A 14,968-nucleotide genomic window follows, 5' to 3' on the forward strand; every position below is an offset into this window, starting at 1 on the left:
GGCTCACTGCAAGCTCTGCCTCTCGGGTTCGCGCCATTCTGCTGCCTCAGCTTCCTGAGTAGCTGGGACTATAGGCGCCCGCCACCACGCCAGGCTAATTTTTTGTATTTTTAGTAGAGACGGGATTTCACCGTGTTAGCCAGGATGGTCTCGATCTCCTGACCTCGTGATCCACCCGCCTCAGCCTCCCAAACTGCTGAAATTACAGGCGTGAGCCACTGCACCCAGCCTATCCTTTGCTATTAATAAGACCTTATTTAGTCTAAATTAACTTAGAATTGGTATAGATGGCTCTCTCTCTCTTTTTTTTTTTCCTTCAGTTACCTGGGAGGAACCATCTATATGTCCTGTCCTGAAGGGAGTTCTAGGTCTGGTCAGACCTTTGTATGGTAATTAAGATTTAGATCTCCTGTTAGGAAACCTGCTGGGTTAAGGGTATTTTCAGAGGTTAATGTTAAATCATCTTTTTTTTTTTCCCCCTTAGGATACTTTTGAACTGGTGAGGTATGCTCACAATGAGGTTTCTTCTAAAAGTTATTTTTCTGCTTTGTTCTGTTAGCAAAGCAGTTGCTGCTACAGATTGAATGCATTTGGGCCATCTGCAGATAGGTTAAAGATTTTTTGATAGGAAGGCTACAGGTTGTCAGTGACCTCAGTGCTTTCCGACTACGCCCTTATTTACACTGGAAACAAAGTGGTATTGGAGTGTTATAGGGTTATGGAGAATATCTTTAATTATCAATTATAGGTTTTAAATTTACCCTGGCTTTTAAAGGAATAGGGTACACTTTATTTTTTTTAAACTACTTGTATATCTTTCTTTTTCTGTCTTTGTCTTTCTGTCTGTGCCTTTGACTTTCCTTTTGCTTGGCTCTTTCTCTCTCTCTCTCTGCCTCTCTCTTTCTCCCTCTCTTTCTCTCCTTGACTCTCTCTGTCTCTGTCTCTTCCTCTCTCTCTTTGCCTCTTTTCCTCTCCGTTTCCTTTCTCTCTCTCTACTGGTCTTGGCTTGCCTCTGCCAGCTGCTCATGCTGCTGTTCTCTCAACCACTATGTGGTGGGGGGTCTAAAACCAGCTGTAACCAAGTGTCTGTGTACGGGAACTGGTCTGGGTGCCCTGGCTTACAGGTGACCTTGTGCCATACCTTTGAAACAAAGGACCTGTCTAGACTTCCTTCTGATGGCCAACCTACCTCTAATGCTGGCTAGTCTATCTTACACAAAGTTTTAAGTTTTCCTGGTGTCATAGTACTCCATAGTCTCCCTTAAATCCTGTTTTGAAATTTTTCAACATAGCTCCTGGTGGGGTGGGCTTACTTTATGCCTGACCCATGCTTCTTCGAGAAAAAAACACCACGCTCACACCACATGCACACCACAAAACAAAGAATGGATAGAAAGGGCACACACACACTTTTACGGTTTATACCAAACCAGAATCAAAACCAACATCAGAGTATCAAGAAATCCAAGCCAGGTCAAAACCTAAAACCAAAGTATCAAGCAATCCAAGTCAAGTCAAAAACAAAAATCAGAGTGCCGGTACAGGCACGATGTGGGTGATCAGGCCATGCTTCCACTCAGATGGAGTAGGCAAGTTCCCGAGACCAGACCTGTCAAGCAATTCAAACCACTGGGGCAAATGCCTAGCTGGGAGTGCTCTCCGGATCTGCGCCGCTTGGGCTGGTCGGAGTACCCTGCAGGGATGTTCCACAGGGCAGGCTTAAGCTGCCTGAGGAGCTGCCTCAACCATCCACCAATCACCTCACTTCCTGGTCAGGGAACCAAGAAATGTAGCAGAAAGAGCCGCAGACAGAACCCCTCAGACACCAAGTTAAAGAAGGAAGGGGTTTATTCGGCCGGGAGCATCAACAAGACTCCTGTCTCAAGAGCCAAGCTCCCCCCGTGAGGAATTCCTGTCCCTTTTAAGGGCTCACAACAGTAAGAGGGTCTGTATGAGAGGGTCGTGATCGATTGAGCAAGCAGGGGGTATGTGACTGGGGGCTGCGTGCACCAGTAATCAGAACAGAGCAGGACAGGGATTTTTACAATGCTTTTCCATACAGTGTCTGGAATCTATAGATAACATAACCGGTTAGGTCAGGGGTAGATCTTTAACTACCAGGCCCAGGGCGTGGCGCCGGGCTGTCTGCCTGTGGATTTAATTTCTGCCTTTTAGTTTTCACTACTTCTTTCTTTGGAGGTAGAAATTGGACATAAGACAATACGAGTGGTGGTCTCCTCCCTTAGTGATAGCTTAGGTCATGCACCCCTTTCTGTTCACAGTGTTATTCTACCTAATGGACTGTGTTGGTTGGCGTCCAGCCAGGAGGTAGCGTTTGCAAAAGAGCACCAGCTGCAGTAGTAGCAGTGGGATTTGAGCTTGTCCTGTGTTGCCCAGGGGTGGTATTCTGGTTTCTCAGGTGACAACAGGGGCCATAAAGCTGCCAAAAGTTTCTGTCCTTTGTGTTAAGTAACCAGGGGTGGAGGGGTACAGTCAGGTGGGGGCTGGGTCAGGTGGGTCTACACTCTGTCTCTCCATGTGTGGGGAAAATCATGGCCCCTATAGGGGCTGAGGTGGGGCGGTTCTCAGGTCATTAGGGTAGTGTTCCAAAGAGGAATATAACTGCCTCTGCTGCACAGAAGCGTTTGCACAGGGCGTGGGGAGTAGCAGGTGGCACTAAGCCTCACCCAGATCCCACACAGTCAGAAAGGCAGATCTCACTCCCTCTGTGCTCTGCTAGCTGCACTGGGCTAAGTTCCAGGCAGCCTAGGCTCAGAACTCAAACCTGCCCCAGGCCATAAACTTTCCCTGTGGTAAAGCAGCTGTGACTTTCAGGCCATCCTCCCAGGCCACCTGCAGGGCCAGGCAACTGGCTCATGGACTTGTGGCTGCAGTGCCCTTCTCCCTACCCCTGGGAGGTATGGGTTCTGGACAAAGGAGTTCATCCCCACTCAGTGTTATATCTTGAAATTGGGAGATTCTTTCAACCTGCAACCGCTGCCTGAGCTTGTTGGCTGACTTCCCCAAGGTTCCCTGTGAGGTACAATAAAGAATGGCTTACCTTGGTCTGCACTGGAGACTGGGAATGCCTGCAAAGCACTTCCTGCCACTGTTTCTACTTTTATTTCTTACTGCTCCCTAAATCAGTCCCAGTCCTGGGTAAGGTTAAGGCCTTCCCCCGTGGCCTGGATTTTCAGGTTCCCCAGTGGGAACCTGAAGGCAGCCTCTCCCCATCTCACACTCTGGAGACTTACAGTTTTTCCCTTGTCTTATAGTGTAGACTGCAGACTGCCACTTCTTTAAAAGGTCTGTGGATTATTTCAGTTTTTCTGTTAAGTTCCTGTGTGGCTTCTTGGAAAAAGGGTCACCATATGGATCTCAATACACTATTCTGTTCTTCCAAGTGGGAGACGCACGCTAACACTGCCTCTTATCCGCCATCTTGGTGGGGGTGGAAAAACCAAAACCTTTCAAAATATTTTCTAACTTCTCTTGTAGATTCTTCTTTTGCCTACTGCTTGTTTAGAAGTGTTTTGATTAATTTTATGTATTTGTGAATTTTCAGTTTTCTGATGCTATTGAATTATAGTTTTATTCCATTGTGATCAGAAAATATGTTTTTTATGATTCCAGTCCTTTTGAATTTAAGATTTGTGGATTAATGTATGGTCTCTCCTGGAGAATGTTGCATATGCATTTGACAAGAAATGTATACTCTGTTGTTGGGTGGAGTGTTTATAGGTCTTTTATATTAAGTATTAGTTTATAGTGTTGTTCAAGTGTACTGTTAACTAACTGATCTTCTGTCTGGTTGTTCTATTATTAGAAGTGAAATGTTAAGTCTGCAACTATTATTATGCACCTATTTCTCCCTATAATTCTGTTAAATTTTGCTTTGTGTATTTTGGGGCTCTTGTTGCTTCATAGATTTTGGGGCTCTGTTAGGTGTGTATATTTTTGTAATTGGAATATTTTCTAGATGTAGTGAACCTTTTATCAAGATGAAATATCTTTGTCTCTAGTAAGTTTTTGATTTAAAGTCTCTTTAGTCTGATAGTAATTAGCCACCTAGGCTCTATTTTGGTTACCCTTTGCATGGAATATTTTTTTCCATCCTTTACCTCTTCATGTCTTTGTATCTAAAGTGAAGCTCTTGTAAATAACATACAGATATATTCTGGTTTTTAAATCCAATCTGTCAATCCCTGTCTTTTAATAGAAGAGTTTAATCCATTTATACTTAGTGTGATTGCTGAAAAAGGAGGATTTACTTCTGCCATTTAGTATTGCTGTATGTGTTTTGGTTTTTTATGCCTCAGTTCCTCCATTATGGCATTGGGGTGGTGATATTTAGTTAAGTTGTTTGCCTTTTTGATTCACTTCTTTCATTTTAATCATATTTTAAGTTTGTTTTCTTATTGGTTACCTTGGGGATTATAATTAATATCTTAAACTAGTTGGAAGAATACCAGGTTAGCTTTAGTAGTACGTAGACACACTGCTTTGTAACTCTCCATCCTTTTTTATGTTGTCATAGATTATATCTTTATACATGGTATACTCATTAACAGATTTATGATTGTTTCATACATTTGCCTTTTTTTAAAATTTATTTTTGTAAATTTTATTTTTTGTGCAGACTCCTCTGCTGGGGCTGCCACTGCTGAGAGGAGCCGTAAATTTGCCTTTTAAATCACATAGGAAAAAGACATTACAAACCAAAGTACAACACTACTTTTTATGTTTACCTAGGAAGTTACATTTATTAGTGTTCTTTATTTTTCTCCTGACTTCATGTTACTGTCTAATATGTTAGACTAAAGGACTCCCTGTAGCATTTCTTCCATGGCATATCTATTGCGAATGAATGCTCTCAGCTTTTGTTGACTTGGAAATGTCTTAATTTTCCCTTCTTTCTTGAAGGATAGTTTTGCTGGATGTAAAGTTATTGGTTGACCAGTTGTTTTGTTTCAATACTTCTTTTTTTCTTTTTGAGACAGAGTGTTGCTCTGTTGCCTAGGATGGAATGCAGTGGTGTGATCTTGGTGTACAGCAACTCCGCCTGCTGGGCTCAAGTGATTCTCCCTCCTCAGCCTCCTGTGTAGCTGGGACCATAGGCATGCACCACCATGCCTGAATAATTTTTGTGTATTTTGTAAAGGCAGGATTTCACCATGTTGCTCATGTGGGCCTCAAACTCCTGGACTCAGTTCACCTTCCTTGACCTCTCAAAGAGCTGCGATTACAGGCGTGAGCCATCATGCCCAGCCTTCTTTCAATACTTTATTTTGTTTTTATTTTAGACACAGGGTCTTGCTCTGTCACACAGAATAAAGTGCAATGGCATGATCATGGCTTATTGCAGCATTGACCTTGTAGGGTCAAGCAGTCTTCCTACGTTGGCCTTCTGAGTAGCTAGTAAAACACCGCTATGCCTGACCAATTAAAAAAACTTTTTTTTTTTTTTGTAGAGATCAGGGCTCACTATGTTGTCCAGGCTGGTCTCAAACTCTTGGCCTCAGGTGGTCCTCCTGCCTCATTCTCCCAAAGTGTTGGGATTACAGGTGTGAGCCAGTGCCCCTGACTTTTCAGTACTTTAAATATGTCCCACTGCCTTCCGGCCTCCATGGTTAATCTTACTGAGGATCCCTTGCATGGGATGAGTTGCTTCTATCTTGCTGCTTTCAGGTTTCTCTTCTTGCGTTTGTGTTTTGACAGTTTTTCTATAATGTGTCTCTGTGTGGATCTCTTTGAGTTCATACTGCTTGGAGTTTGTTGAGCTTCTTGGGTATGTATGTCTTTCATCAAATGTGGCAAGTTTTCAGTTATTATTTCTTCAAATCTTTTCTCTGACCCTTTCTGTTCTCCTGGGATTCCTATAATGTCTATACTGGTGTGTTTGTTGGTTTCCCACGGGTCCCTCAGGCTCTATTAATTTGTCTTTTTCTTTTTTCTGGTTCCTCATACTGGATAATTTTAATTGTTTTGTATTCCAGTTCCCTGGTCCTTTTCTTCTGCTTGCTTAAGTCTGCTGTTGAACCCCTGAAATGAATTTTTCATTTCAGTTATTGTACTTGTCAACTCCAGGCTTTCTGCTTGGTTCCTTTTTATAATTTCTATCTCTTTATGGTGTTCTCATTTTGTTCAGACATTGATTTCCTAATTTCCTGTAATTTTTTCCCCCACAGCTTTCTTCAGCTCATTGAACATATTTAAGACAGTTCGTGTGGCATCTTTGACTATTAAGTCCAATATCTGGGTTTCTTCAGAGATGGTTTTTGTTAAATTATTTTTTTCTTGTGAATGGGCCATACTCATTTCTTTGTATGATTTGTAATTTTCTGTTGAGGATGCACAATTCTGAATATTATGTTTGGAAGTTTGGAAGTCTAGTTCTCCCACTCTTCAGGAATAGCTGATTTTTGCTTGTCAACTACTGGATCCATCTGCTTGAACTTTCCCAAGCTGTTTTTGCAAAGAGTATGTTCCTTATTGAATATGGTCATTGAAATTTTAGTTCTCTTGTCCCTGTGTTTAACCAGCAAACTTACAATAATTTCCTTAAATGTCTGTCTCCCAGAAGGGTGGAGGGGTGTGGACCAAACTACCTTTTTAAATTCCTTGTGGCTGGGACGCTGCTTGAGCCCATCGGGGTTGAAACAATGCCAGCCTCTATGCTTGGCCCCTCAGCCATCAAAAGCAGTGGTCAGCAATCAGAACACACAACCTTGAGTTTTCAAGATTGAAAAACCAAGATGCAAAGGTTCTCATTTCCCAATCTGGCACCAGCTGGCTACACTGGGAACATCTTCGTGGCTACCTGCCATGGTCTGTTGGCTGGGGGATTATAGCAGCCATGTTATTAATAAATGTGAAATTTATTGAAATTTACTTGCTGGTTTATCAAACTCTCCTCTGGGCCCTGAAGTGTTTGACTGGACTCCAGAGTTCAAAAATAGTTGCTTTGGACAGTTTCTATCAGTTGAATAGTTGTTTTGATCTCGGATTCCTGGAGCTTCCTATTCTCTCTTCTGTGATGTCACTCAGCTCTTTTATGGTAAGCATTTATTTTTAGTGTACTATTTTAATTTCTGGTGTTTTTTAGCTGTATTTTTTGATTTATTTTTTGTAGTTGCTTTAAGGGTTACTATATATCTTAATTTATCACAATCTGCTTCAAATTAATACTGACTTAATTCTGGTAAAACATAGGAGCTTTGCTCCAATGTAGCTCCATTTTCGCCCCCTTCATTTGTGCTTTTATTGTTATATAATACTCAAAACAGTGTTAATTATTGCTTTATACAGTCTTGTCTTTCAAAGTACTAAGAAAAGAGAACTATACTTATGCAGTATTTATAATCACATATTTATCATTTTCAGCACTCTTAATTGGTTCTTGTGGATTTGAATTACAGTCTGGTGTTATTTTCTTTCATCCAGTAGGACATTTTGAGCTGGTATGGGCAATGACGGCAGCCTTGGTTAAGAATGCCACAGGTGGGCCGGGTGCGGTGGCTCACGCCTGTAATCCCAACACTTTGGGAGGCCGAGACGGGCGGATCACGAGGTCAGGAGATCGAGACCATCCTGGCTAACATGGTGAAACCCCCGTCTCTACTAAAAAACACAAAAAAATTAGCCGGGCATGGTGGTGGGCACCTGTAGTCCCAGCTACTCGAGAGGCTGAGGCAGGAGAATGGCATGAATCTGGGAGGCGGAGCTTGCAGTGAGCCGAGATCGCGCCACTGCTCTCCAGCCTGGGGGACAGAGAGAGACTCCATCTCAAAAAAAAAAAAAAAAAAAAAAAAAAAAAAGAATGCACAGGGGGGGGGGCGACTCTCACTGTTCTTTCAACTTCAGCAGTTTTAATGAATAAACACTTATCAGTTTATTACATTTGGCTCATTTTAGAACCCCGAAATACTTGTTTTGACAATGTTGTCCGGTTGTTTTTGGGGAGAGAATTTTCTGAACTCTTCACTCTGCCACAGCTGGAAGTCTCCCCAACTACCTTGATATTTTTGCAGAAAGTACAGATTACATTTTGCACTGTCCTTAGCTGTGTAGAGATTGGGCTTAGAGCCAGGGCAGGCTGAAAAGTGAAACTACTTTTTCCTAAACTGATGGGACTTAGGAGAAGGAAAGGGGTTGGAAGTAGGGCAAAAGAGTAATTGGGCCTTTATCATCTTGCCTGGGTCTTTGAGCCACCACATCCTGTCTTTCCTAGGAGGTGGACTGAAGCTTAGTCCTTCACAACACAATGTCCTTATGGAGGCTTTCTGGCTCCTTCTACCTCCTTCTCTGCTGCATGCCTTTTCTGGGGATGGGCAGAGTAGACATTGGGTACTCAATGTCAAGAAGCACCTGCCTTGTACCCTTGCCAAGTGACTACTGTGTGCCTTCTGTGGAGGGTGTGGAGGGACTCAAAATAGAGGGCAGGGCGCCAGGATAAGTGTTGGCTTTCCAAACTCTGCATGAGGTTTTCATTCTTCTTTCAGACAGCTTTACACAGACAGGGGGCTTTGTGTTTGGAACTGTGGTGTGGACGGTGGGACACACTCTGTACCTCATGCCCTTAGTGAAGGTTTTAGGGAACCTGCTGCGCAGGAGGGGAGGGGAGAGAAAATATTTGCCTCAGAAAGTAATATGCTGACCATCCCAGCAGTTACGGGGAGAAAATGCACATATAATTCTTCAAGAACTTTACTGATTAGGTCTGTTGCCTCCTGTATAGAATTTCTGTGGAAAAAAAGCCAAATGTTATCGTATTGTTGTCTTTATCTTTCTGCAGATAATGCCTCAGACATCTCTGTAACCAGATGCCTTTTCTTTTCTGTTTTGGCAGAGGAATGTTACGGCATCCGGAGTCATCCCTCAGATTTCTCTGATCATGGGCCCATGTGCTGGTGGGGCCGTCTACTCCCCAGCCCTAACAGACTTCACGTTCATGGTAAAGGTAAGAAAGAAGGGCCTGTTTCTGGTGCCCTTTGAGATTTGTGCAGTTCCTTACCTGCAATAAAAATAATTCCTGACCCAGATCTAGGTTATCTGCATTCTCATTGGTTTTCAGCATAGTGATGATAAGGTGTTAGTGGAGAGAGGGTTTTGGCATGGAATCTGTAGCTCGTGGGGGTTCAGTGGCAGGGGGTGCTTATGTACTTCATTGGTGGGTGATTTTACTTGTTGATCTGAATTGCAAATGATTTCCAGGTAATCAATGAATCCTGTCCTCTGAACAGATAGATAACTGTTTACTGAGTCCTATTCAAGAAGTTTCTCATGGATGGCTTTTCTGTAATCCGTTTATTGGAAAGTTGTTTCTGATGTTTCACCTGTATTTCTTCAGCTCCTTGTCATTTTATTACTTTGTGTCCATAATGGTAATGGATAAATCTGATCTCACACTTCATTTTGAGAGGTACATATCTTTATTACATGACTTTTAACGGACTTATATTTTAAAAATATTTTTAAATGAAGTCTATTTGAACTTATACATGAGTAATTACCATTAATCTCAAACGCTGCTTTAAAAAAATCAGCCTTTTCTTCTTAAAATATTAATAAAAGTGAACATTGGATGCTAAGACAGAACGGTTGGGGGGAAAAAGTAATGATAGCCATCCAACATGAGGAGAGGAGTTCTAGAGGGAGTGTAAATGGGAAACCCTTTATTCTCGAGGGAAGTTAGGCAGTAGGAGTTCAGAAGTTTCACAAAGTGCTTACCACTTTGACTCAACTATTCTGTTCTTAGTGACATACTGAAAGCAGTTTAAGTGTTCAACAATAGGAGTAACTTTTATTAATCAAATTTAAGATGGGCTATGCACAGTGGCTCACGCCTGTAATCCCAGCATTTTGGGAGGCTGATGCAGGCGGATCACTTGAGCTCAGGAGTTTGAGACCAGCCTGGGCAACATAGTGAAACCCCATCTCTACAAAAAAATACAAAAATTAGCTGGGCATGGTGGTGCATACCTGTGGTCTCAGCTACTTGGGAGGCTGAGGTGGGAGGATCACTTGAGTCCAGAATATCGAAGCAGCAGTGAGCCAAGATCGTGCCACTGCACTCTAGCTCTGGGGACAGAGGAAGACCCTGCCTCAAAAATAAAAAAATAAATAAATAAAGGTAAGATGACCACTTCTCTTACTTGGTGGACAATGCAGAATTTTCTGAACTTTGCTTACTAAATCTATATATACATACCTAAATGGTGCTACCCCCATTCTCTCCTCCTTCCTGCCTGTTATGAAGGGAGGTGTGGGATCAATTCCCCTGACTAAAGTCATCCTTTCCTCCTGCTACACATGTCCACATTACTGAATATAACTCTCCACCCCTCTTCAGGACCCTTATAGTGTCCCTTTGCTCCTCTCTTTAGTATCTTCAGTCTCTCCCTTGGTACTGGATCCTCCCATCAAAACTTAATCACGCTTAGGTCTTTCCTATCATCAAAACAAAAACTGTCCTCTAGTTGGCATACTCCTGTAGCTCTTGCTCTGTTTCTCTCTTGCCATCCCATTCTTCAACACATGTTAATTTAGCTTTGACCCCTAGACCACTAAATCATTTTTTTAAGGTCCTCAGTGACTTTTGCATCACCGTAAATGCAGTTTAACTCTCATCTTCATCAGTCTTTCAACAGTGTTCCCTTGGCTTCCATTATACCATATTGTGGCATTTCTTCTCACAACTCTGACCATACCTTCCTGGTTTCCATTGGCAATTTACATGATTCCATTCAGACTCTAGATGCTGGAGTCCATTCCAACTGCTTTCTCTTTTAATTCTGTGTTTTATTCTAAGCAATCTCATTTTCTGCTTATAAAACTTTAGTTAATAATTGCATATTAGTGAGACTTCCTTTCTTGTCCTCAGCAACATTATCAAGCTGTCGCCATTCTACATCTTAAATATTCTGTGTATTTAATAAGAGTACAGTGGAAAAGACTAAGTTTTTTTTAAAGGACTACACAAGGTAATTATAACATTCTTATGAGAGGAAGAAACATGCAAGAATAAACATTCTATGAAAGTAGTGTAATGAGGAGTTAGCCCTACCAGGTGCCAGGATTTAAAACTACAATAACTAAAACAGTCTAAAGAACTTGTAAGTAAATGGACAGAAAGACCAAGGGACATTACAGAATTGATAAATAGATCTACATCTATTTGGACATTATGATAAAAAGGGTATTGTTCTAAGCAAAGTCACTGATAATAACAATTTCTTATGTCAGAGATACCAATGATTGCTGCATCACTTAATCCGGTTAACATTTCTCACCCTTTGTCTTACCTCTTCACAACATTTGCTCTAACTGATCACTCCAGTCTCATGACTTTAAATACTGATCCATATGCTGACAACTCTCAAATCTGTTTCTCCAGGATTATATGTTTAAGAGCCTACCACAATTTCCATTTGAACTTTAATGGGTATCTCACACGTAACAGGTTTTGATTTCTACCAAGCTCCTCCTGCATTGCTCTCCTACAGCCTTTGCCGTTTTAAATGGCAAGTCTAGTCTTCCAGTGGCTTAGGTAAAAGCTTTGACACTATTTGGACTCATCTTTTGCTATCACATCCTAAATTTAGTCAGAAGGTCCTGTTGGTTTTACTTTAGAATATAATCCACAATATAATCAAATTGCTTCTTAGCACTACTACTTACTTCTTACTACCAAAACTGCTACCACTTTGATTCAAGCACATCATTTCCCATCTGATTATTACAGAACCCTCCTGACTGCTTCTGTCACTGACTCCTTTGAGAGTCAAATTTACAAATTTTAAAATTCGTAATCATTTTAAATTTTGTAATATAATACATATTCAGGAAAGTACATAAGTATAGTTTAGCAGTTATTACAAAGTGAAAATGTGTGTAAATAATACGCAGGTCAGGCTGGGTGGGGTGACTCACACCTCTAATCCCAGTGCTTTGGGAGGCTGAGGTGGGTGGATCACTTGAGGCTGGTAGTTTGAGACCAGCCTGGTCAACATGATGAAACCCTGTCTCTACTAAAAATATAAAAATTAGCCAAGTGTGGTGGTATGTGCTTGTAGTACCAGCTACTCGGGAGGCTGAGGCAGGAGAATCACTTGAACCTGAGAGGCGGAGGTTGCAGTGAGCCAAGCGCGCCTGGGTGGCAGAGCAAGACTCTGTCTTAAAAAAAAAAAAAAAAAAAAAAATTAATAATAACCCAGGTCAGGAAATAGCTCTTCAAGAGCCCTGTCATGATGATCCTTCCTAAGGATCACTGTAGCCTCCATCCTGCATAGAATTCTTTATTGTCTCAGCTTTTATGGTAGTGTTTTTATGTGCTTTGCTTCATAGTTGAAAATAAAAATTGCCTCACTAAACAATGTGGATTAGTGTTTCCTGTTTTGACCTTTGTGTTAAGTGAAACCATATATTATGCTTTCTTTTGTGCATGGCTTCTGGCTGATTATGTTTTTATCTATGTTGTTCTTTGAAAACGTAGTTCATTCACTTTAATAGCTCTGTAGTAAGTGTGTGTGTCTGTGTGTATGTGTGTGTATGTGTGTGTGGGTGTATATATATATATATATATATATATGTATGGTTTTTTTTTTTTTTTTTGAGACGGAGTCTTGCTCTGTCACCCAGATTGGAGTGCAGTGACACGGATCTCGCCTCACTGCAACCTTTGCCTCCTGGGTTTATGTGATTCTCACACCTCAGCCTCCCAAGTAGCTGGGACTACAGGCATGTGCCACCACACATCTGGCTAATTTTTTGTATTTTTGGTAGAGATGGATTTTGCTATGTTGGCCAGGGTGGTCTCCAATACTTGGTCTCGAGTAATCCGCCTGCCTCAGCCTCCTAAAGTGCTGGGAGTACAGACGTGAGCCACCGTGCGCAGCCATAGTAAGTATTTCTTAACGTATTCATTCATTCCACTGCTGACGGACATTTAAATTATTTCAAGATATTTGCCATTGCAAATGATGCCGATGTAAACATTTTTCTACATGTATCTTGGCATGCACGTTTTAGTTTCTGATGCTGATGTAAGCATTTTACATTAGAGGCAATCTCAGGTCATAGGATATATATGTCTTCAGCTTCTCTAGATAATGCCCGTCTGTTTACTAAAGAGGCTGCAGCCAGCAGTTTGAGAATTTCAGTTGTTTCACATCCTTGCCAGCATTTATATTAACATATTTTAATTGTGCCAGTTTGATGCTTGTGGTATAGTCTCTTATTGTGTTCTCAATTTGCTTTGACTCAATTTGCATTAGTCCATAACTAATAAGGCTGAGTGCCTTTTCGTATGATTCCTGTTCTTCTAAATTAAGGTATGTTTATGACTCAGAATGTAGTCTATCTTGGTGAATGTTCCATGGGAGCTTGAGAAGAAAGTGTATTCTGTTGTTAGAGGAAGTGTGTCCATCATATCCAGTTTATTGGTACCGTTTTCTTTAATTTTAAAATGATTTCTATTTATTTTACTTTTAAAATGTTTTTTATTATTATTTTTTTTTATTTTTTGAGACGGAGTCTCCCCCTCTCACCCAGGCTGGAGTGCAGTGGCGTGATCTCGGCTCACTGCAAACTGCTTCAGTTCCCAGGTTCAAGTGATCCTCCTGCCTCAGCCTCCTGTGTAGCTGGGACTACAGGTACACACTGCCATGCCTGCTTATTTTTTATTTTTATTTTTATTTTTTATGTAGACAACTGGTCTTACTGTGTTGCTTAGACTGGTCTTGAACTCCTGGACTCAAGCAATCCTCCTCCCTCCCAAAGTGCTGGGATTACAGGTATAAGCTACTGCACCTGGTCTTCTATAAAAAATTTTTAGAGACAGGGTCTCACTCTTGCCCAGGCTGGAGTACAGTGGTATGATCATAGCTTACCAAAGCCTCGACTTCCTGGGCGCAAGTGATCCTCCTGTGTAGCTGGGATGACAGGCACATGCCAACACACCTGGATAATTTTTTATTTAATTTATGTTTTTGAGACAGAGTCTCGCTCTGTCACCCAGGCTGAAGAGCAGTGGTGCGATCTCAGCTCACTGCATCCTTGACTTCCTGGGGTCAAGCAATCCTCTCACCTTAGCCTCCTGAGTAGCTGGGTAGACTATAGGTGTGTGCCACCATGCGTGGCCAATTTTTTAATTTTTGCAGAGACAGGGTTTCACCATGTTGACCAGGCTAATTTTTACTTATTTTAATTTTTATAGAGACGGGGTCTTGCCATATTGTCATAGGCTGGTCTTAACCCCTGGCCTCAAGTAATCCTCTCACCTAGGGCCCTTGAGTTCCTGGGATTATAGGCATGAGCCACTGTGCCCAGCTGATTGGTGTTACTGAGTTCATCTGTGTCTTTATTGTTTCTGCCTGCTGGATCTGTCTGCTTTTGATAGAGGAGTATTGAGATCTTCAACTGTAATCATGGATTCATCTATTTCTCCTTCCAGTGCTATCAGTATTTGCCTCATGTTATTTTGATGCTCTGTTGTTAGGTGCATACACATGAAGGACTGTTTGTCTCCTTGGAGAATTGACCCCTTTATCATTATTCAGAATTCCTCTGTATAATAACTTTCCTTGGTCTGAAGCCTTTTCTGTCTGAAATTAATATAGCTACTCCTGATTTCTTTTGATTAGTCTTAGCATGTAATGTATTTCTGCAGTCATTTACTTTTAATCTTTATGTGTCTATTTCAAGTGGGTTTTTTGTAGACATCCCATATAGTTGTGTCTTGACAGATTCTTGATCAAGTCTGACAATCTATCTTTTAATTGATACATTTAGACCATTGACATTCAGAGAGATTGTTGGTATAGTTGGATTAATATCTACCATATTTGTTACTGTTTTCTTTTTGTTGTGTTTGTTCTTATTTTTGTCTTCCACTCTTCTGCCTTTTGTGATTTTAATTGAGCATTCTATATGATTCCATTTTCTCCTGTATTAGCATATTTTATATATA

The 14,968-nt window shown here is 41.3% G+C and overlaps 1 protein-coding gene across 1 annotated transcript in view; it reads left to right on the plus strand.

Moving 5' to 3' along the window:
* PCCB (propionyl-CoA carboxylase subunit beta) overlaps positions 1-14,968 on the plus strand; it is a 90,318-nt gene that overhangs the window by 33,605 nt on the left and 41,745 nt on the right. The window contains exon 6 of the mRNA XM_017874838.1: positions 8,849-8,959. Within this exon, the coding sequence (XP_017730327.1) occupies positions 8,849-8,959 (111 nt within the window). The remainder of the gene's footprint in view (positions 1-8,848; positions 8,960-14,968) is intronic.

This window comes from Rhinopithecus bieti, unplaced genomic scaffold (genome assembly GCF_001698545.2).
Source record: "Rhinopithecus bieti isolate Rb0 unplaced genomic scaffold, ASM169854v2 scaffold_9203, whole genome shotgun sequence".
In the NCBI taxonomy this organism is placed as follows: Eukaryota; Metazoa; Chordata; class Mammalia; order Primates; family Cercopithecidae; genus Rhinopithecus; species Rhinopithecus bieti.